This window comes from Podarcis liolepis, assembly GCF_965112155.1.
Source record: "Podarcis liolepis genome assembly, chromosome: 2".
In the NCBI taxonomy this organism is placed as follows: domain Eukaryota; kingdom Metazoa; phylum Chordata; class Lepidosauria; order Squamata; family Lacertidae; genus Podarcis; species Podarcis liolepis.
The window spans coordinates 22,506,786-22,530,633 of NC_139555.1; the positions used below are offsets into that span (position 1 = coordinate 22,506,786).

The window sequence follows — 23,848 nt, forward strand, 5'->3', positions numbered from 1 at the left end:
TCCGCAGACAGCATTCCGGGTGACGTGGCCAGCATGACTAAACCACTTCTGGTGCAACAGAACACTGTGACGGAAATCAGAGAGTGCAGAAACACCATTTACCTTCCTGCTGCAGTGGTACCTATTTATCTACTTGCACTGGCGTGCTTTCGAACTGCTAGGTTGGCAGGAGCTGGGACAGAGCAATGGGAGCTCAGTCCGTCGCAGAGATTCGAACCGCCGACCTTCCGATCGGCAAGCCCAAGAGGCTCAGTGGTTTAGACCACAGCGCCACCTACGTCCCTGCCCATGAATAACACCAGATACAAGTGGGCAGGGGGCTACCACTGCCTTCACAGGTTCCCAGCTGCAGGGGGTGGGCCACTGTGGCCAAGAGGATGCTGGGCCAAATGGATCCTCCCTGGCCTTGTTCAACAGCCATTTTGACAAGACCCAATTAGTTTGTGGATGACGTGGGATAACTCGTTTCTGCCTGAATAAAATAAAACGACGAACAATTCACCAAAGGGCGAGCAGCCATTGTAAACTCCATCGAATGCATGCAAACGGCACAGTCCCATTGTTAGGTGAAAGTTAATGATTTTTTAGCATGAAGCCTTCATCTAGATATGTTAAATAAACTTCATTACTATGAGCTTATTCCTTTCAGGTCTGGCTGGCTTGGCTTTCAAAAGCTACCTTTGAAGCAGGGGAGAGGGGTGTGTGTGTGTGTGTGTGTGTGTGTGTGTGTGTGTGTGTGTGTTACCTGTTCGACCAAGATACAGGAGAGATGTAGACGGACACAGGCTTTCGGCAAATGACGAAGTTAAGGTCTGCTGTTTTTCCCCTGTCATGAGGTCCACCACATACCAGCTGTCTTGCTTCTTTCCTAAATGGGAAATATCAGCATTTTAGTACTGCTAAAATCAATTCTGAAAACACCCCGTTCCTCTCTTTCCTGCCAACCAGCAACTGGCTACTCAGAACATTGCTTTTACAGCACAGTGTGCTTTATGGTAGAGCTGGAGGTCACGTTCCTTTCTAGGCAACCTTCTAGGGGCAACATCGCTGGTGGTGGGTGGGGCCAGAAGCAAAAGTAGGCGGAGCACATATCACTCTGTAATTCCACTTGGGCAAGCAAGGAGCCCTATCAGAGCTCAATGATGCATGCTAGCCATGCAAAACTACTCAAGGAACTGGCAAGGGCTGTTGTCTGTGACTCCAGTCAATGTGCAGAATGTAAAATTAAACCCAGCTATCCGAAACCTACATGGAGATAGCTCTGGGTGGTCTGGCTAAGACAGAGGTCTATTTTGAGCATGAAAGAGATTATATACACACAAACACGTTTAAAAAGACCAGGGACAAAACAGTGTGTCACAGGTGCTTTTGTGTGGTCGTAAGGAATCAAAGGTAAAAGGTAAAGGGACCCCTGACCATTAGGTCCAGTCGTGGCCGACTCTGGGGTTGTGGCGCTCATCTTCAGCTTCCGGGTTACGTGGCCAGCATGACTAAGCCGCTTCTGGTGAACCAGAGCAGTGCCGTTTACCTTCCTGTCGGAGCGGTACCTATTTATCTAGTTGCAGTGGTGTGCTTTCGAACTGCTAGGTTGGCAGGAGCTGGGACAGAGCAACAGGAGCTCACCCCGTTGCGGGGATTTGAACCGCCAACCTTCTGATCGGCAAGTCCTAGGCTCTGTGGTTTAACCCACAGCGCCACCCGCATCCCTAAGGAATCAAAAGCTAGGCGTAAATACCAGAAAATACCGATGGGGATAGAAGAGCTGGAAAAGGGGAAGTATTTCCATGCAACAACGTCTGTGACAGTGTCCTAAAATACACTCAAGTTAACTTTTAGGAAGCAAGTGGAGCCTTACCCATGTACAGAATTCCATCTGAACTGCGGCAAGGAGATGCTTGAACTAGCTCGGGAATGGTGAATGGCAGTTTCTGGAATAGAAATATTCACTTTAGCCATCTCAATTTCATATTCAGCATTGACCGAGATTTGCAAGATAACAAGAAATCAGCAGCGAACGCCATTTCTAAGCGTACTGTCGTTCTAGGGTTGAAGGAGTTTAGGGGTTTGCCTGCTCTGGCAGATTAATGTACGTCAGGGCTATTTGGGCTTATCTGCGATCTGCATGTACCCTGCGTCATATGACACGACAAAAGGCTTGCATCGGTGAAGCTGTGACCTGGATACCTTTCCATTGCTACAACAACATATCATCGCTTCAAGTTCAAACATAAAAATTCAGAGATGGCAATTGCTTCTGAAGGAAGAGCTTGATGATGTTCCTTAGTCCCCTTAGTTCCACTCCGTTATTGAAAATGGAAGGTCTGCTATTCTCTCCCCACACCCAACGCTATTACATATTGCAACACTGCTCACATGTCCTAGATAGAATCTGGGTCTCCATTTTGAGAAATACCACAGGAAAGAGAAACAGATGTTATCTCTCCCCCCCCTTTGTCTCCCTCCTAAACGTTCAAATGTGCATTTTTTACAAGAAGGGGAGGGGGACGGGGTAACGGTGACAATTTAGGCGCCACTTGCTCCCACGAAGCCCCAACACATAGTATACTAATATGGAACAATGAGCAGAAAACAGCCAGATATAAATGCATTTTAGTACCACAGCAACACAGACTGACTTTTAAGTATTTGTGTGTGTGTTTTTTTTAAAAGGATCACGTTTTCCCTCCTCACCATTTTATCCTCACAGTGTACGTTAGACTAAGAGGCGGACCGGCCCAAAGAACCTTGATCTCCTCAGTCCATGTCTGATGTTTCCTCTACCACACCAACCAACCAAATCTGACATCTCTCTGGTCCTGAGAGAGAGGTGGGAGCCAGGGCTCACTACCCTTCTGCGTTGATTCTGGTATACTTATTTTATTGCAGAAGTTCATGTCCGACGTGCAGCAAGGAGATCTTGAGAGCACTGATGCTGCACTCACAGAATCACAGAACGGCACATCTGGAAGGCGTCCCGAGGGTCATCACCACCAACCCCCTGCCAAGGCTCCAGCAGATACTCTTAGGATAGGGTTCATGTATCTAGGTGCCTAGGGCACATGGTCATCACTCAAGTAGTCTCAACTAGGGCCAGGGCCTTTTCGGTACTGGCCCTGACTTGGTGAAACGCTCTGTCACAAGAGACTAGGGCCCTGCGGGACTTGACATCTTTCTGCAGGGCCTGCAAGACAGAGCTGTTCCGCCTGGCCTTTGGTTTGGACTCAGTCTGACCCTTATGTTTCCCTCCCCTTATGGTCTTGATTTATCGGCTATTTTAAAATGAGGCTGCATTTTAAATTGCATTTTAACCTGTATTTTAAATTGGGTTTTTTTTTCTTCTTTTCTTTCTCTCTCTCTCTTTTTCTCTTATTATGTTACTATTGTGATTTTATTGGTGTTAGCCGCCCTGAGCCTGGCTTTGGCCAGGGAGGGCAGAGTATAAATAAAATTTATTATTATTATTATTATTATTATTATTATTATTATTATTATTATTAAGTCTGTGCAGCAGAAGGACATGTGTTGGGCTCCATGCATGTAAGCCACTATGGAAACATGAAGCCCAACAAAGGGGTGCCAGACAGACAGGCAGTAAGTAAGGGCAGAGTGGCACAATCCTGAATGTAGGATCTGAACGCCTGCACTGAGCTAAAGCATACCCTCCAACATTTCATAGGTGAAAATGAGGTGTTTTGTAGGCTTGCGGCATCCTTATTCTCACACCAGCCTCACCTCTCCCCAATTTTTACTCAAGAGATTTTATTTCTAATTATAATGGGGGGGAGTGGGATGACTAGGGTTGCCATTATTTCAAAAAGTGAAAAATCCAGAAAGAAAAGTTGTTAGAGTTTTGCCCAAAGTTGTTGAGTTGTGTGTTTGTTTTTTTGCAAAATCTCAAGAGAGAGAGAAAATGAACGACAGTGCCGACACAGGTTGACGTTTCAGCGATTTCCATCCACACTTGTTTCCAACGGCTGATTGCCGGCTATTTCTGGGAAATTTCGGACGTAGGGTAACCCTACAAAAACTCAAGAATTTGCAACTCCAACATCTCTGTGTGCGTGTGCATGCACACACGCTTTTTTAAAAAATGCATCCTCAAAAGCATTAAAGGTGCATAGCCACTTCAGTCAACTCCCATGCTTGTGAGAAGGGTAAGAATCCTTTCTTGTGCCTAGCAGTGCACATCAACAGCAGACTGCATATCTTCCTGAAGAAACTGGGGCAAGCGCTAAGATCACAGGTGCATTTTACAGCAGCTTGTAAGCACTGTGCAATTTTCCTTTCTTTGTGGGAAGATGTAAAAAAAATGTAGCGTAGCAGCTACCCCCAGGACCTTAATGTACTTTCCAAAGTCCAGAAGGGTGCCCTTCCACTATGTAACTTTTATCAACATTCAAAAGGGCAGAAGAGATCAAAAGAAAGAATATTCAGGAAAAGTCTGCCACCTACACAAAAAACAACGGGCGCATCGGGAATACAAGCCACTGCCATATGCCAGCTCCATTGCTCATGTAGCCCTTGCAGAGACTCTTGGACAGAGAGAGGTCTTTCTACCTGGTTCTTAACAACAAGCAGCCCTGGCAATACCAGGGATTGCCTTGTGCTTGCAGGACATTTTGCTCCCTCTCTGTGTTTTTTGGTGCATGCGAGAGAAAATATTTATTTGCTGCCCCTATATTGAGGAAGTTGTAACAGATTGAGGAAAAGAAACTCACCCGAAGCCATTATTTATCTCTTTTATTTCATCACAAAAAACTGCAGCTCTGAAGCAACTATGCAACGAGTGCCTGTAGGGGTGTCTGATCATGGCTGTTTAACACTCCATCTATTTGGAAAGAACTACAGAGGCAGCATGCACTGAAATTAATACTGGAAGCAATACAAAATAAGGGACCCAGGTATTCCTGGAATAAGTTGTAGTTCTTGACAAGGTTGCTTAATAGTGTAATTTTAAGTGTAATTTTAAGCCTTAAGGCTGTAATTAAGTGCCCAAGAACGGGTTAATCTCTTGCAAATTGCTGCATGTGTAATAAAACTGAAAAATTATCCAAAGTGTCTGATAAGACTCCCGTAAACTAGACATATTATAAAGCCAGAAACATGTTCATGAAGCTCACAATGAACTCCGTAAAGGGTTCGGTTCCTTCCTGCTCTTGCAGCAAGTGTCTGGGAATCCAGAAAAGCTGGCACCATGATGTGGGTGTATCAATTCTTGGAAACAGGTTCCCAAAGTTGGCGCCAAAACTTGACAATCTGATTAGCTAATTGCCAAAGTAGGACATGATTCTGGTAAGTGCAAGAACTGCCTAAATCTCTGCACGACGTGACTATCGATGGATACGTCTGCTGCCTAGAGGAATAGTAAGTAGATTTGTTTGTGGGTCTGTTCCTTGTTTGAACAAAGAACGCCACACTCCCTGGTTATGTTTGCATATGATGCATCTTTTCCCTTTCGCTACACAAGGCTGATTCTAACGTAACACCAAAGGACAACTAGGCTTACAATTCTTCCTGCCCTTTCTTACCCCCATCCCAGCCTGTTCCAATTTTCCCATCGAACTTCTAAGTTCAGGCAAATCTCAAGTTTTCAGTTATGTATGAATTGGTGAACTATGACACCCTTGGCCCCTGAACCAGAATGGGAAAACTTTCAACCACAAGACTAGATTTGTTCACATGCACTGGGATATACATAGGTATAGGTAAAGGATGTTCTTTGAAGGATAGACATGCTTCTTTCTGCAGAGTTACTTTTTAACAAAATCAAAGCTGGTAGAAAAGACATGCTCTGAGCAGCAGGGATAGCCTTTGAGTGTGCTAAAAGAAAGCATGGCTTGTGTCGCCGTGTGTCTTATTCTATTGAAACAATGCAGCTATTGTCTGATTAGGTTATACGTACGGTCAAGCCTTCATTATTCTTGCCACCAAGCGTGTACAGACTTCCATCATTCGGATCGGGAAGAAAGGCTGGTCTAGGACTTAAGAAGTTATTAAAACAGCAATTAATGTTGTGAATTGGGGGTGAGCACAACAGTATTCAGTTTTTGCTTCCTGGTGAAGGTAGCTACTTCTCTCTTTCTCTTTAGGGGGGAAAAGTAAAATGTGATTTATTTATTTTTTAACTTGGCACAGCACATGAAACCACCAGAGATCCAGTCCCATGTGGGACGGGATAAACACAGTCATTTTGCAAGCAACGTGCCACCTTTCCATTGAATGACTCTGTTCCAGTCTTCAGTGCTCCTTCCTGAAAACATTCCTTTATTTTAAGTACATTGCTGTTTCCATAAATTTTCAGATCTAGTTACAGATAGGTAGCCGTGTTGGTCTGCCATAGTCAAAATAAAAAAATTCCTTCCAGTAGCACCTTAAAGACCAACTAAGTTAGTTCTTGGTATGAGCTTTTGTGTGCATGCACACTTCTTCAGATACACTTCTTCTTCAGATGCACACTTCTTCAGATTCTGTTTCAGTGTATCTGAAGAAGTGTGCATGCACACGAAAGCTCATACCAAGAACTAACTTAGTTGGTCTTTAAGGTGCTACTGGAAGGAATTTTTTTATCTTCAGATCTAGTACCACAAAGGGCTGTAATTTGTTAGCTGACAGAAGAGTACAAATCTAAATGCACTTTATGGCTAAGGGTCTTTATTCTCACCCGAATAATTAGAGTAAAGTAGAATTCTAACTACTGATTTTTTTAAAAAAGGGGGGAGCCCTAATCTACACATGCAACTAGAGAAAATAATAAGAGTTCTGGGGTGCAGAGCAAGGCTGCACAACTTCAGATTGAAGGATGCCATTTTGAATGCTCTCCGGTATGAAAAACATCACCCAAGTAGAACAAAAAGCAAAAATGCTAGAACTCCAGAAGGAAAGGGTTTAGCCCAGCTGGGGGCAGCCCAAGGTGTTTCAGCACCTGCCACACTGCCAGGGTGTGGTGGGGGGAGCTCCACAACCACCCTGGCAGCAAAGCTGAGAAGCGGAGTGCCCCCCCCCGTAGCTGACCTGGCAGGATGGCCGGCATTTCACAGAGCTTTGCCACCAGTCCCTCTCTACCCCTGGGTGGCAGAACAGGGGTGCTGCCCCTTGCGGGTGCCGCCCGATCCCGCCTAATGGGTGGGCCGGCTCTGAGTGCAGCCCACATGCTATTGTGTTTGTTTTGTTAATGCAGGCAGGCATGAAAAATGGCACCCCTCGCCTTGCACCCTGACGAAGCACAGTCCATTCTTCCAGCTACCTATGCCAGACAGGACTCAACTTTGTGCTTCAAAGATAAATATCTTGGACATTCTGTAAAAGACTGCAGTCGTACCTTGGATCTTGTGAGTCAAACGTTTTGGCTCCCAAAAGCTGCAAACCTGGCAGTGAGTGTTCCAGATTGCGAACGTTCTTTGGAACCCGAACATCCGACGCAGCTTCCGATTGGCTGCAGGATGTTCCTGCAGCCAATCAGAAGCCGTGCCTTGGTTTCCAAACGTTTTGGAAGTTGAACAGATTTCCGGAACAGATTCCGTTTGACTTCCGAGGTACCTCCGTATAGGAAAGGGTAACCAAAAGGGAGGGGGGAATTGTATCTGCCTTGCCCACTGTGAAAATGTTAAAGGTGCATTTGTTCATTCTGGCTTTGGGGAGAAGGTAATCTGGTGTTTAACCGAATTTGTTTTGCCTGCTGTACTATGTTAATGGTTTTAGTTATTGCTGCGATGATTAATACAATCAATTTGACGATGGTGTAAGCCACCCTTCTTAAATTGTGGTTTGGGCAATCCCTACAAGCCAGGATATCAAACCAGAATTTGATTCTGGTTTGATATCCAAGTTTATGGGGAAATCTTGAATGGAGAGATTATGGTTTAAGATTTCTCCATAAACTTGGATATCAAACCAGGATCAAATTCTGGTTTGATAACCTGGCTTGTAGGGATTGCCCAAATCAAATTCTGGTTTGATATCCTGGCTTGTAGGGATTGCCCAAATGTCACAGGAAAGTATGGAAATATCAGATTTCAGATCAAAAGAGAAGGGAGGAGAGAACAAGTGGCCGCTATTTCCCTGTTTGGACATAATAGGAAACTGGTTTACGTCTGGAAATAAGGTGTACAGCAGAAGGGAGAAGGAAGCATGTGAACATCTGTTTCCAGCTGGGTAAAGCCATGGTTTATCGTTCTGAAATTTGTTATATCTGAATAGCAACATCGACTTCAATTACCAAGACATGTTACGTGAAATAACTTGATGATGACAGCTTAGTTACAGTCACAATTTGGAATTGGTACACACAGGTTTTTATTCTGTTATGTATGTTTGGAAACTAGTTTGCAGTAGGTTGTGCCATTTTGAAAATTAAATCTTAGAATACTTTCCATGGCAATATGGAGCCCTGGTCTTGAGAGACCATGTTGTTCTCCACCACAATATTCTTATAAGGGTGACTACATTTTGGACAAGCCAGGTTATATTTTAGTTCTAGGGAATGTTTGCAATAACGCTTCTCCTAAATGACATCAAAACAAACCACACTTACTGTAAGTTAACATGTTTTACTCGTCTTGCGCTGCTGGCTTTAACAGCAGCCTGATGTGCAGAAATTTAACTTGTGAATTTTCTTCCAGTTAAGACACTAAAAAAAGTTCCCAGTGTGTTAATTTCTGATTTAGTTAAAAGTATGGCCACAGGCCAAGTAAAAAGCTGGCGAGATCAACTAGCTATAGGGCATTCGTTTAAATAAAATAATATTCTGGAAAGCACAATGTCAGCATAAGGCTTCCCGGCATCTCTGTAATGAAATGCAACTAAAAAAATCACTTTTACAGCACAATAACTAAGTGTGCTCAATTAGAAGACAATGAAACTTGCTCCCAAATTAATATGCTCAGAACAAGCTGCTAAACAGGCCCAGGCAACCTACTTAAAATGGAAATATGGCCAAGGATTTTTAGAAGCCTAGGGCTAAGAACTATGAAAGTGCTTGCAGAATGAGGCTTTCCCACATCTCTCTTCTATTTTGGTCTTTTGCCCCTTTTCCCACAAAGCCTGTCCTGGGGGTCAGTGGATCCTCAGAAACAGTGTGGGAAGTATTAGGGCTGCATCGGCAAAGAGGAGAGAAATGGAAATCAGAGACAACTTGCACAAATGAAAATCACTTTGCAAGAAGAAGAACCACCTTTTCTACCTAACTCACAGTCTATTGGGAAGACAAAGTTTGTTTGTTTGTGGGCTAAGTGAGCCTCAGAATGGAACAAGGACTGATTTGTCTCCGTTTCCTAGTGTAAATATTCAACTGGTAATCCAAAAATACCAGATTATGGCAAAAGCAGCCTTCTGATCTCTTCTAGAGTTCTGGAGTCTTCCCCCTTTCTCTCCCGAGTTCAGCATAGAGAGATTCTGAGGATGGAATGGATTGGAAACATCTTTCCCTCCTGCATTCATATCCTATCGTTGGCAAGCACATTATTCATCTTACTGAATTGGGATCTTTGCATCAGCTACCTGGGCTAATTTACTGACCACCCCTGTAACTTTAAAGCGCTTGCCTGGGCGACTTGTCCAGGTTTGTATCTGCAGGAATCAGGGGCGGAGGGGGGAGAAAGAAAGAGAATAGACTTACTCTTCCACATGTAGGGGCACCTGAAGTACAGGATCTGCAGAAACAAAAACAGAGAAAAGTTGAGGTGAAAGCAATTCAACATCCTGACCTCACATCAAGCCTGTAGTCTATGATAAAGCTGCCGTCACCTGCTTCACCTGACGAGGAGATTACAGGTTTGCAGGAACCAAGTCCCAATAATAACAAGACCCAAGAAGGAAAGGCTGGGCAGAGGCCTGAGTATAATGTGGGCCTTGAACTGGAACGTTTCTGAGTTTGGAAAGTTTCCCCCCCCCATCCAGCTCACTGTTCACACGTATCATTTGTTAGCTTGTCTCATTTTGTCCCACCTACTCAACTATTTTATCTCTTTTGCCCCTTCCCCTATTACGTACCATTAAAAAACAGTTGAAAGTTCTTTGCAGCAGAAACCTGTCTTTACTTATCTTATTATTGCAAATTACTGTGGTACCTCGCGTTACAAATGCTTCAGGTTACATACGCTTCAGGTTACAGACTCCGCTAACCCGAGGTACCACTGTATAATTTATGCCGATTGCACTGTACAGTGGTACCTCAGGTTAAGAACTTAATTCATTCTGGAGGTCCGTTCTTAACCTGAAACTGTTCTTAACCTGAAGCACCACTTTAGCTAATGGGGCCTCCCGCTGCTGCCGCCAGTGCGTGATTTCTGTTCTCATCCTGAAGCAAAGTTCTTAACCTGAGGTACTATTTTTGGGTTAGCGGAGTCTGTAACCTGAATCGTATGTAACCTGAAGCATATGTAACCTGAGGTATCACTGTATGGCCCTTGACTCCACTAAACTTCCCAGAAACTTAAGGATCTGTTCCCTTGTCACGGAGTAATAGATGCACTGTAATGTTCAAGAAAACAGAGAGCTGATGGAAAGCTGGTAAGTGTGAGGGGCAGAATATCACCTGCATTGAAGATCATTTCAAGAGACAAGATTTGGAGAGAGGGATGCTTTGTGAATAGCGCTCAGTTCCTCTCTCTGACTGTAGCAGTTTCCTCCAGAATGGGCAACCGTTTACCTCATCATTGCCAGTCTACTTTTTTCTTTTTAGTGTTTCCCCATGTTTCTCCTCAGCTAAGGGACATAAGCCACTTTAAAAGAAAGTTGCAGGAAGGAAACCACTAATTAAAGAGCCAAGAGCGGAGAGAAGCTGGATCTTTTGAATTTACGCCAATAAGAAAAGAGATGAAGATAGTAAATTGAAGGAGTTAATTTTATTAGAAAGATGATCTTGGAGAACTGTTACAAAGGTGTCACAATGAAATTCAGTTGGGGGGATTTGAGGAAGTCGATAACAATGAAAGTTAATTTGGATTTTAGAAGTTATAAGTGTTTTTATTTTTCTTTCTTTTAGCATTGTAATGTGTTTTGTTTTGTGCCTTTTATATGTTAGATTTGTTACAAATGTGGAAAATAAAAAAAAAATTGATTACAAATAGAGAAGCTGGATCTTTGCTGAAAATGAACTTGCTACACATATATTAGGATCTTGCGTCTGGGGAATGGAATGGGGAATATGGTGTTATTTTAATTCCGCTATCAGCTGCTCGCAGAAGAGCAACGCCACAAGATCACAAAAGGACCCCAGTGAGTTGAAGCGAATTTAAGAATGCAAGAAGAACAGTGCAGGATCGGGCCAGAGGCCCATCTAAACCACCATCTGGATCTCACAATGTCTAACCAGATGACTACAGGAAGCCCCACAAAGCAGGATCTGACCACTGTCCCCTCCTCTGGTTTCCAGCAACTGCTCCTCAGAAACATTATCGCCTCTGACCTGTGCTTCTGAAAAAGCTTTGGGCACTAAAAATGTATTTGTCACATAAGTTTGAGGGGGAAGGGAAATAAAAATGTGTGTGTGTGCACGCGCGCGCACACGCAAATTGTTTAAGGATTACATCTAATGCACACTTACTTGGAGTAAGTCCCACTGAAAGGATAGGACTTACTTCCTAGTAAACAGACATATGCTTCCACTAGTGCTTTCATTCAACAGCTGTACAAGCCTGAAGTGTTTTCTCTCTCCTTCTATTGCCTGTTAAGTGGAAAACACACAGAAGACAGGCACACTGCTGCAACATCACTTGCCTGGAATAATTTTGAGTCTTTGGAAAAAATTAGAAAGAAGAGATTTTTAACAGAAAACCCTGGCCTCAGCAGATTAAAGCAGTAAGTACAGTGAGTAAAAAAAAAAACACCCCAGGTCTACAAGCAAACAATATCTGCTGCTACAAACGTTTTTAGATCAGCTTCCTCCTCAAGCAAACAAAATGATGCAAGAGCAAAGAAATACGAACAGGCAGGCCTCTTACAGGCAGGCTCCGGACTGCTTTGTGCCAGGCAATCTCTTCTGCATAATCAGGGCTGCCACCTTTTGCTGGCAAAGCTTAGCTGTTCATGTTTCCTCCCATTACTGGATCTCCACACCAGTAGCTAATGCCATCCCTGTTCAATTCCTGCTTGCCAAACAACTTTTATAAAGGCACATTTAATCTCGGTAGGATGCCACAAACGTCTGTTTTGCCATGTGCCCAAACAGCAGCAACCTATCGCCTACTGTGTTTGTTGGTTTTTCCACCATGTGTACACAAGGCAGAACAGGCAGCCAGGTCTTTCACATGCATTATTGTACAGCCACTGTTTTCACATACGTACATGGAAGTGTAGGATATAGCTTTATGCATTAGTGGGGTTTTTTTTATCACTTTCAGACCAAGCACCCATCTGGACCCCCAATCTGAGGATCCATTTACCGTATTTTTCGCTCCATAGGGCGCACCTGACCATAGGGCGCACCTAGTTCTCAGAGGGGGAAATCAAGGGGGGAAAATATGACACCCCCCCCAGCTCTGGGAGCAGCTTCTCCCAGACCTTCTTCCTGCTTTTGCGAGAGGTGGGGGAATTCCCCCACCTCCCGCAGATGCCGTGCGCTCTTTAAAGGGGCTGCGCGGCTTCTGCTGGCTTTTCTAGGAGGTGGGGAAATTTCCTCACCTCTCGCAAAAGCCCCCACCTCCCGCAAAACTGGCAGAAGCCGCGCGCTCTTTAAAAGGGCTGCACGGCTTCTCCTGGCTTTTCTGGGAGGTGGGGGGCTTTTCCCGCCTGCCTCCCCCCGCATTCGCTCCATAGTACGCACACAAATTTTCCCTTGCTTTTTAGGAGGGAAAAAGTGCATCCTATAGAGCAAAAAATACGGTAATTTTTAGCTAGTCATATGCCCGCCTCTTTCTGCAGGTCTTTTTCTTTGCCCCCACCTTTCCTCTTTTTCCTTTTCTTTTCTTAAACACACATCTCAAATGGTGCCTCAACCCATCCTAAACCAGAGGACAACCCAGCCCAGAGCCCACACATTCAAGCTGACGGTCGTTCCAAAATAGTGTGACAGAGGAACAGTACTTTGCCTGTTTTTTGTTGCTGCCTTTTAGGCTCTTCAAATCTCAAGCACGTCCATGGCAGTACAAATTTCACTGATGCATGACAATGATGAAGGATTACCAAATATTTTTGCTTGTATTATGTTACATTCCCACAGTTCCTTAATAGTGGAACTGAAGATGCAAGTATTAGGCCTTGTTTTCAACTAGTAGGATCCAAAAGGCTCAGTCTAGACAACAATCTTTCTGAACAGACCCTGAACACCCTCAACAGATCTGACCTTGGCCAACGTCCAAAGTACAGTGGTACCTCGGGTTAAGAACGTAATTCGTTCTGGGGGTCCGTTCTTAACCTGAAACTGTTCTTAACTTGAGGTACCACTTTAGCTAATGGGGCCTCCCGCTGTCGCCGCATGATTTCTGTTCTAATTCTGAAGTAAAGTTCTTAACCTGAGGTACTATTTCTGGGTTAGCGGAGTCTGTAACCTGAAGCGTAAGTAACCTGAAGCGTCTGTAACCCGAGGTACCACTTTACTCGTAAAACCATGAACTTTAAAATTCTGAAGATATCTCCCCTCCTACAAATCGAGGGGTTTTTTAATTTATTTCATAAGTTATATAATGCTTTATTGTAGCAAACAAACAAACAAACAAGCCCCACAGCAGTTGACAATCAGGCTTTTTAATTCTGAATCTTTAGGATACATAAGTATCCCATGTTTTTGAGTTGCTGTCAGAAACAATAAGGGTGAGAGAGATGTTTCAGGAAAGAAACAAAGGGGATCTGCAACAACATGTTGCTGTGTGGAATTCAGGTCCGAACCAGCTAGCCATGCCCTTTCCAGGGTACTCCATTCCACACCCCATCTCCAGAGGAAACTTACCAGGAGGTTTCTCACCTCCCAAGCTTTAAAAAACAACAACAACAAAAAAAACACTTCTGGAACTGTGGGTATTCCCAAGCCTGTTGATACCTTCCCTCTAGTAGCATTTTGGCTACATAAGGAACAACATCCAGAGAACTGAGATTATTGACCTTACTAGTAGCTAGAAGAGCCAAGCAAAATTAGAATCATAGAATCATAGAATCATAGAATCATAGAGTTGGAAGAGACCACAAGGGCCATCGAGTCCAACCCCCTGCCAAGCAGGAAACACCATCAGAGCACTCCTGACATATGGTTGTCAAGCCTCTGCTTAAAGACCTCCAAAGTAGGAGACTCCACCACACTCCTTGGCAGCAAATTCCACTGTCGAACAGCTCTTACTGTCAGGAAGTTCTTCCTAATGTTTAGGTGGAATCTTCTTTCTTGTAGTTTGGATCCATTGCTCCGTGTCCGCTTCTCTGGAGCAGCAGAAAACAACCTTTCTCCCTCCTCTATGTGACATCCTTTTATATATTTGAACATGGCTATCATATCACCCCTTAACCTCCTCTTCTCCAGGCTAAACATGCCCAGCTCCCTTAGCCGTTCCTCATAAGGCATCGTTTCCAGGCCTTTGACCATTTTGGTTGCCCTCCTCTGGACCCGTTCCAGTTTGTCAGTGTCCTTCTTGAATTGTGGTGCCCAGAACTGGACACAGTACTCCAGATGTGGTCTGACCAGAGCAGAATACAGTGGCACTATTACTTCCCTTGATCTAGATGCTATACTCCTATTGATGCAGCCCAGAATTGCATTGGCTTTTTTAGCTGCCGCGTCACACTGTTGGCTCATGTCAAGTTTGTGGTCAACCAAGACTCCTAGATCCTTTTCACATGCACTGCTCTCAAGCCAGGTGTCACCCATCTTGTATTTGTGCCTCTCATTTTTTTTGCCCAAGTGCAATACTTTACATTTCTCCCTGTTAAAATTCATCTTGTTTGCTTTTGCCCAGTTCTCTAATCTGTCAAGGTCGTTTTGAAGTGTGATCCTGTCCTCTGGGGTGTTAGCCACCCCTCCCAGTTTGGTGTCATCTGCAAATTTGATCAGGATGCCCTTGAGTCCATCATCCAAGTCGTTGATAAAGATGTTGAATAAGACCGGGCCCAAGACAGAACCCTGTGGCACCCCACTAGTCACTCTTCTCCAGGATGAAGAGGAACCATTGATGAGCACCCTTTGGGTTCGGTCAGTCAGCCAGTTACAAATCCACTGAGTGGTAGCATAGTCAAGACCGCATTTTACCAGCTTCTTTACAAGAATATCATGGGGCACCTTGTCAAATGCCTTGCTGAAATCAAGGTAGGCTAGATCCACTGCGTTCCCTTCATCTACCAGGCTTGTAATTCTGTCAAAAAACGAGATCAGGTTAGTCTGACATGACTTATTTTTCAGAAATCCATGCTGACTATTGGTGATCACAGCATTCCTTTCTAGGTGCTCACAGACTGTTTGCTTAATGATCTGTTCCAGAATCTTCCCTGCTATTGATGTCAGACTGACTGGGCGGTAATTATTTGGGTCCTCTCTTTTCCCCTTTTTGAAAATAGGGACAACATTTGCCCTCCTCCAGTCTGCCGGGACTTCGCCTGTTCTCCAGGAATTCTCAAAGATGACTGCCAGTGGTTCTGAGATCACATCTGCCAGTTCTTTTAATACTCTTGGATGCAGTTCATCTGGCCCTGGAGACTTGAATACATCTAATCTAGCCAAATATTCTTGTACTATCTCCTTAGTTATTCTGGGCTGTGTTTCCTTTGCTGAATCATTTGCTCCAAATTCTTCAGGTCGGGCATTGTTTTCTTTATCGGAGAAGACTGAGGCAAAGAAGGCATTGAGGAGTTCAGCCCTTTCTGTGTCCCCTGTTTGCATTTCACCATCTTCTCCTCTGAGTGACCCCACTGTTTCTTTGTTCTTCCTTTTGCTACGAACATACCCATAAAAGCCTTTTTTGTTGCTTTTAACCTCTCTAGCAAGCTTGAGTTCATTCTGTGCTTTAGCTTTTCTGACTTTGTGTCTACACGTGCTGGCTATTTGTTTGGATTCCTCTTTGGTGGTTTCCCCCCTTTTCCATTTTTTGTACACATCCTTTTTTAATCTTAATTCAGTTAAAAGTTCTTTAGATAGCCACCCTGGTTTCTTTAGGCACCTTCCATGTTTTCGTCTCATTGGTATTGCCTGACGTTGTGCTTTTACTATCTCCCTCTTAACAAACTCCCAGCCATCATGAACTCCCTTTCCTTTTAGTATTGCTGTCCATGGGATCTCACCCAGCACTTCCCTAAGTTTTATGAAGTCGGCTTTCTTAAAGTCAAGAAATTGAGTCCTAGTATGCTTGGCTGCTACTTTCCGCTGTATAGTAAACTTTAGAAGAGCATGATCACTCGCGCCTAATGATCCTTCCACATCTACCCCACTAACCAGGTCATCAACATTGGTTAGGACCAGATCTAAAATGGCTGTTCCTCTTGTTGCTTCTCCCACTTTCTGGACAATGAAGTTGTCTGCAAGGCCAGTGAGGAATCTGTTTGACCTTATGCTCTTGGCTGAGTTTGACGTCCAACAAATATCCGGGTAATTGAAGTCCCCCATTACTACTATCTCCCTTCCTTTTGCATGCTTGGCCATCTGTTCCAGGAAGGCAGCATCTATGTCCTCCGTTTGGCTTGGGGATCTATAGTAAACTCCCACAATGAGGTCTCTGTTATTCTTCTCTCCCTTAATTTTGACCCAAATGCTCTCACTTTGGCTTTGAGGTTCTAAATCTTGGATCTCTTCACAGGTATACACATCCCTGACATATAACGCCACTCCTCCTCCTTTCTTGTCTGGTCTGTTTCTCTGAAATAGATTGTATCCCCCCATTATTACATTCCAATCGTGGGACTTATCCCACCAGGTTTCAGTGATGCCTATTATGTCATATTTAGTTTGCTGTACCAAGAGCTCAAGCTCATCTTGTTTATTTCCCATGCTTTGCGCATTAGTGTACAGACATTGAAGTCCATTAATCATTCCCCCGTGTCTCTTATTTAAGGATTTTTTCCTCCCTCCACTAGGTCCGCGTGCTGTTTGCTCCATTTGGTCTATGACATTTGGATGATCATCTTCATTAATTGATAGACTCCTACCTTCAGGAGCACTGTCTCCCTCCCCCACATTAGTCAGTTTAAAGCCCTCCTGATGAGGTTTCTGAGATTTTTGGCAAAAACATTTCTCCCAACCGTTGTGAGGTGCAGCCCATCACTTGCCAGAAGTCCATCTTCAAGAAACTGCAGTCCGTGATCTAAGAATCCAAACCGTTCCTGTTTACACCATTTGCGAAGCCAGCTGTTCACTTCCACTATTTTCCCCTCTCTCCCTGGGCCACGTCGTTCAACTGGGAGGACAGACGAGATGACAATTTGTGCATTTAGTTGCTTCAATTTCCTGCCGAGAGCCTCGTAGTCTCTTTTGATCTTCTGGAGGCTATTGTTTGCAGTGTCATTGGTTCCCACATGAACCAAGAGGAAGGGGTATTCGTCAGTGGGTTTTATGATTTTTTGCAGTCGTTCAGTTACATCTTGGATCTTAGCCCCGGGGAGACAGCACACTTCCCGAGACATCTTGTCAGGCCCACAGATCACTGCTTCTGTTCCCCTCAGTAGGGAATCCCCTATCACCACTACACGCCTCCTCTTGGGTTTGGTCGGGGTACTTCTGTGAGCTGTCTGTTCCAAGGTCGCCTGCACATTCCCTGAGGACTGACTTTGCTGCTCGTCTTCATATACCTGATCGACTGTAATGAGGGAGAGATCCTCAAATGGAGTCTGCTCTTCGTCTTCCATGCTAGGGGAGAGGACCTCAAAGCGATTGTGTATTTCTAAACAATCAGAGTGAACCCTGGGCCTCCTACTTCTTTGAGTCACGTTTCTCCATATATCTGGCTCCTGTGTTGCTGAACTATCCTCCTTCTCAGGGGAGTCCCCTGTCTCCTCTCTGGTGGAGACGGTGTGCTCTGTTGCTTCCAAGAAGAGCTCCAGCTCTCTAATTCTTTGGAGCGTAGCTACACGTTCCTCCAGTTGCTGAACTTTGTCTTTTAAAAGGGCAATCAACATGCAATTGCTGCAGGTAAAGCTGCCTGCAACCTTTGGCAAGATGGCAAACATTGCGCAGGAATCGCAGGCGACTGCAGCTGTTCCCTCCCCTTCCATCTTGAGATCGTGTCGTTCGGGGTGGCTACAGAGGTCCTCCATCATAAAAAGCTTGAGGACAGGACAAATAACTTCCCCTCCACACACACACACACACACACAAAACACCTAGGTCTCCCCCACAAACGTTTGAGACTAGCTCCCCTAAATCTAAAAGATGGGTATAACTGCGCGCGCCGCTAGGCGCGCGCCGCTGCCCTGCAGCCTCTGATAAGCTCCTCCCACAGCTAATCCCCTGCCTCAACAGAAACCCTGCCCCCTCTGACCTTTACACAGGGAAAACAGCTAATCAGCCACACACACAAGAAAACCCTTTTTGCTCCTTCTTCAACTCTGCCCTGCAGCCTCTGATAAGCTCCTCCCACAGCTAATCCCCTGCCTCAACAGAAACCCTGCCCCCTCTGACCTTTACACAGGGAAAACAGCTAATCAGCCACACACACAAGAAAACCCTTTTTGCTCCTTCTTCAACTCTGCCCTGCAGCCTCTGATAAGCTCCTCCCACAGCTAATCCCCTGCCTCAACAGAAACCCTGCCCCCTCTGACCTTTACACAGGGAAAACAGCTAAAATTCACCTGGATGTTCTGCACACAGACCATACATTGCCCATCCTGGCATATGGCATAATTAAGATTAATCTGGATGTTCAAACAAAGGCAACTGAATGGAACAAGAGAAAGAAGAACCATGGCCTAAAGTATTTGTTTGAAACAACTGGTTTAAATAAAAAAATAAGAAAGGAAAGAGAACATGGTGGTGACTTATCAAGTGTTTAAAAGAAAGGTAGTGGCTCTGTGGAATTCAAGAGCTCAAATAATACTCAAGGCATTGCTCAAGGCAAGTAACCAACTGACTTTGTAAGTTGCCTTGGTGAACAGATTAGGGACAGAAACATCTCATCTGGGAAGAAATAAGCTGCTCAGGTTAGAAAGACAGCTCAAAACTGAACTTGAGCAATGACCAGGGCAGTTTTTTCCAGTTTCTTTTCCTGAAAGGGTCACAAAAACTGCTTTATCTTGATTTTTTAAAAAATTATAATACTCAAGGTTGACTTTAAACATCTCCTTTTGAAGCCTCATGGCTAAAGCCTGCTTGAATGTGGCAGGTTAGTTTTTATGACTGCAACATTTTTAAAAAGTTTTTGTTCCTTCAATGGCAGCATTCACATGTCACCATAGCTAACCAGGTACCAACCAATTGCACCTACTTTGCTCCTCCCTGCTAGTATGCACAGAAAACAAACTCTAAACCCTGGCATAGCTGTTATGTCCAAACCAGGGATCACTGTTTCACTCAAACAAACCACAAATGCTAAGCCAAGAACAAACCTTGCCTTATCATCAAGGTTTGTCTGAAGCAAAGCAAATAATGTTATCTGGTTCACATATAATGCTAAGTTTGCTATAGTAGTTTGTATTCTCCATATGCTGGGGGGGGGGCAGTGAAACAGCCCAGGTCAGTACACACACAGGAACCATAAACTATGGTTTGCTGTGACATGCGAACCGGGCCAACTGATTGAAGCAAAGTTGATTTCCTTTCCAGAGCACATCCAAACCTTTAGCCAGTAAATATTTTAACTGGGAATGTTTGTTAAGCTATTGTTGATAAGTATGGTTCATATATTCATGCATGATGGACGGCTTCAAATGCAGAAACTCTCCCTTTCAGATACTAGATTTTGTTTGTCTGCCAGGCACAACACTGTCTGTCCAAGGTTGTGGCCAAAGACTTTACACAACCCTGTTACCAAAGATGCTTTTCAGCAGAGATATCAGGTATTGAACCAGGAACCTTATTATACAGGCCCCTATTACATGTCTGCTCCCCATTATAGACAAACTGGCAAATAAATTTCCTTTTGCCTTGTTCATAGTCTATGTAACCCATTTTTAACAGGAAAAGGCTGTTGTTTTAGCAGCACAGATCCCTGGGCTCCCTAGCAGTCTGTAGTTAAAATAAGACTCTGTCTGCAAGGTTATGAACATATTCCTGTACCAGGCCCTCTACCAACCTGTTTATTACATGCCTGCTCTAAAATTCCCAACATCTTGCTGGCCTTGTCTAGACTAACATATGTGCCCGTCAGAAACTTTTAATTAAGCATTCTCAGGAAACTATAGCCTCTAAGAGGATATACAAAAACTGCTAATTTCCAGTTAATAGGACACATAGCCTAAAAGAATAATAGTATAATACTGCTCTGAGCAAAGCCGACCTCTTTCTCTATTTATTTGCATGATTTAGGGTAGACTTATATAGCACAATGTTTGCATGAAGCAATTGCTTTTTTAAAGTTGCTAGGTAGATGGAACCCTGTTGAACTACATCATTTAAAAAGGGGATCAATCAACACACAGCGAAGACTGCATATCCCATGTTCTTGTCAAACTACTGGTGTTTGTGACTGGCCTAAAGCAGAGGTGAGGAATCTGTGGTCTTCAGGTGTTGCTAGACTACAGCTCCAATCAGCCCTGGCCAGCATGACCAATGATCAGGGAATGTGAGGGATATGCAGCCTAGCCACAATTGGAGGGCTACAGGATTCCCATCATTGGCCTAAAAAAGCATACATAAGTATCTCATTGAGTAGGGGGGGAACCGAGTTGTCCAATTCGCAAATATACACTGCAAAACTTGTTCAACAGTTACTTTTATAGGCAAATAACTATCATGTTGTGCCCCAAAAGCTTTGCAGGAACGCTGTTTCGCAGTTTCATATTCTCTAAAGCAGGGAGAAGTGTGTTTTCTCGAGTCATTGCTGCATTTCAGGTTTTTCAAAGGATACCTGAGGAGGGAAACCTTAACTGCTTTGCACTGCTGCAGGTAATGTCAAAAGGCCAGAGCATATTTTTCTTTTATCTGATTTGAGTTTATCAATTGCCAGTTACCAAGACCAACTTGTTATTTTAAATCTCCGAAGTAAAGATTACTCCTACCAGGGCCATGTCTCTCTCCCACATCCTTCCTGGCTCTGTAAAAATCCTGGATAATATCAATGTTTTACATGTCAACAGTCATGATAAACATTTTGTGACAAAGGCACCCAACTAAATCAAAACCCCAAACCCATATCCTGTGTTGTCGTCCCTTTACTCAGCATATAGCTAGGCATTGCAGATTAATACTATATATTAAAAAGAAAACAATGTAAGGAGAAACCTATGATATGAGAGAAATTATTCATCTAGTCCAGCATGTGTTTTTCCCCAACATGTGGAATGCCAACCTCTGGGAAATAAGTATTTAAAACAAACTGAGAAGTAGGATGAAAACTCAACTACAGGTGGGACATCATTTGATAAGGCTTATACCAGAATAGTCACCGTCAAAGATGTCTCAAATGTCACAGCTCTGCATTGAAGCGTGTAACTGGCAAACTCAATTCCCATAGTGTCCCGATCCAAGATATTTCATAACAGGGAACACAGGAAAGCTTTCAAAAGAAGTCCTTGATGTTACTGACTCTTAATGTTCCTTTTAGCATACAAAACACTTTTTAATTTGTATATGGAACCAAACCAATGAGTATTAAGCACCTTACAATGCATCAACAGATAAGAATCCAAATGAACAGTACAAATGCAGTAAAACTTTCTATAGAACTGGATTATCCAGTCTGACTGTTCTAATGTAGCAGTGGTATTTCGCAATACATTTGCTTTAAAACTAAGGTCAGCAACGAAAGTACCGTATTTTTCGCCCTATAGGACGCACCGTCCCATAAGGCGCACCTAGTTTTTTTGGGGGGGGGGAATAAAGGGGAAAAAATTATTTCCCCCCCCCCAGGCACGGGGCTGGGGCGGGGGAAGCCCGAGCTTCCCCCGACCCCAGCCCCTAGACAGGCAGCTCTCTGCAAGCCATGGGAGCCCGGCGCTGGCTCCTGCTGCTTGCGGAGAGGTCCGCGAAGCCTGGACGCGCTGAGCTCAGCGCGCGCAGGCTTCAGCATGCAGGCAACTCTCTGCAAGCAGCGGGAGCCCAGCACTGGGCTCTCGCTGCTTGCGGAGAGGTGCGCGAAGCCTGGAGAGCGAGAGGGGTTGGTGCGCACCGACGCCTCTCGCTCTCCAGGCTTCAGCAAAAGCCTGCATTCACCCCATAGGACGCACACACATTTCCCCTTCTTTTTTGGAGGGGAAAAAGTGCGTCCTATAGGGCGAAAAATACGGTAAATGGAGTGTTTTCCCTATCCCAGCTCCTTGGAATCTCTTGTCCCTTATTGTTGGTCAGTGCATAAGCCAAAGCCATGGGTGTAAAAAGAAAAGAAAAGCAGGCTTTGCTATGCAAGCTATATTCTGCCATGTATTTTATAATATTTAAAAAAGCAAATAAACATCCTGATATTATACTCTCAAGCCAATTAGGCTATTTCCAAAACAAAATCAGATTACACAATTATTAATATGGGCCTTCCAAAGAGAAGAGCTCCAATAAGAGTTAGGTAATTGGCCTCGAAGTGAGTCAGGAATGCTCATCCTAACATGTGTCTGTCCTGGATTATCAATATAGAAGACTGGTGGCAGCAGTTAAGAAATGGCCCTTGCAAGCATCAATATATTCCCCACTACAGATACAAATATTCATATCAGAGAAGCAAAATGATGGCGCATCCAGATGGCAGCTTCTTCCACTCTTAGATGGAGAACAGCAGCAACTAGATGGCTATACTTCATCAGGCAGCCCTAATAGCAAAGTCTAAGCTTAGCACTCCAGAAGCCCTGGAACAGGCACCTAGATGCAGAGCCTTTATTGTAGGTTTCTGGTGACAAAGTCTTCGCAAATCATGACTGCTGGTCTTAAAGAGGCCAAACATGGATGTACATTTTGTAACACAGTGATTCCACTTTGTGCTGCAATTAACCCACCCGCCACATAGATATAAAACCTTAGAAGCTACACCCACAATGACAATACTTTGCTTAATGTTTCAAGGAGTTAAAGGCAGACGTTAAAAACCACAGAGCTTCCTATGATTCTTGCAGATGAGCCGCCACGATAAGCAGATAGTCTTGAGCTGCCATCCTTAAAGCACACTTGCTTGGCAATAAATCCCATTGAGCTCATTGGGACTTGCAGAAGACTGCAATCCCCTCCAAACTCACTTGGAGGTCAGCCATCTGAAGCCAGGACTTTCCTCCAGGTAAACATGCATAAGGGGTCAGGCTGTTCAGAATGTGGCCGGGTTTCTCCAATGTCTGGAACCATTTCCAACATTATGTTGACTTTGCCGTTATCAAAGTTAGTGAAATGAAGGCAAGATGACATCTTTCATACCCACCTTCTTTTAAAGTCCACTTGATTGACCCCGTCCTTTTGCTAACGGCATGCAAACTCCCATCCAGAGTTGAAACAAATAGCAGTGTTTCTGGCAGGGTCACTGAATTGGCGTGACTACAGTTCTGGGGGAGGGGAAAATAAGAAAACATAAACATTAATTACTCAGGGAAATTTAAGAATTGTAGGAAAAACAATTATTGTAACCACCAGCATCCCCCATGCAATTACTGGTCTGCATTCCTCCCTATATGTTTTGGCTAACACAAAGCCACTTGGACACATTGACTGGGACCTTCGTCCTGCAAGCCACCAGCCCTGATCTGAACTGTCTCTCTAAATCAAGGGTAGGCAAACTAAGGCCCGGGGGCTGGATCCAGCCCAATCGCCTTCTCAATCCAGCCCGTGGACGGTCCGGGAATCAACATGTTTTTCCATGAGTAGAATGTGTCCTTTTATTTA

The 23,848-nt window shown here is 44.2% G+C and overlaps 1 protein-coding gene across 1 annotated transcript in view; it reads right to left on the reverse strand.

The window, feature by feature from the left end:
- ERN1 (endoplasmic reticulum to nucleus signaling 1) overlaps window positions 1-23,848 on the reverse strand; it is a 69,191-nt gene that overhangs the window by 22,451 nt on the left and 22,892 nt on the right. Inside the window, exons 2-6 of the mRNA XM_083489923.1 lie at window positions 23,391-23,511; window positions 9,614-9,647; window positions 5,903-5,981; window positions 1,856-1,928; window positions 746-868 (exon numbers count right to left, since the gene is read on the reverse strand). Of these exons, the coding sequence (XP_083346049.1) occupies window positions 746-868; window positions 1,856-1,928; window positions 5,903-5,981; window positions 9,614-9,647; window positions 23,391-23,511 (430 nt within the window). The remainder of the gene's footprint in view (window positions 1-745; window positions 869-1,855; window positions 1,929-5,902; window positions 5,982-9,613; window positions 9,648-23,390; window positions 23,512-23,848) is intronic.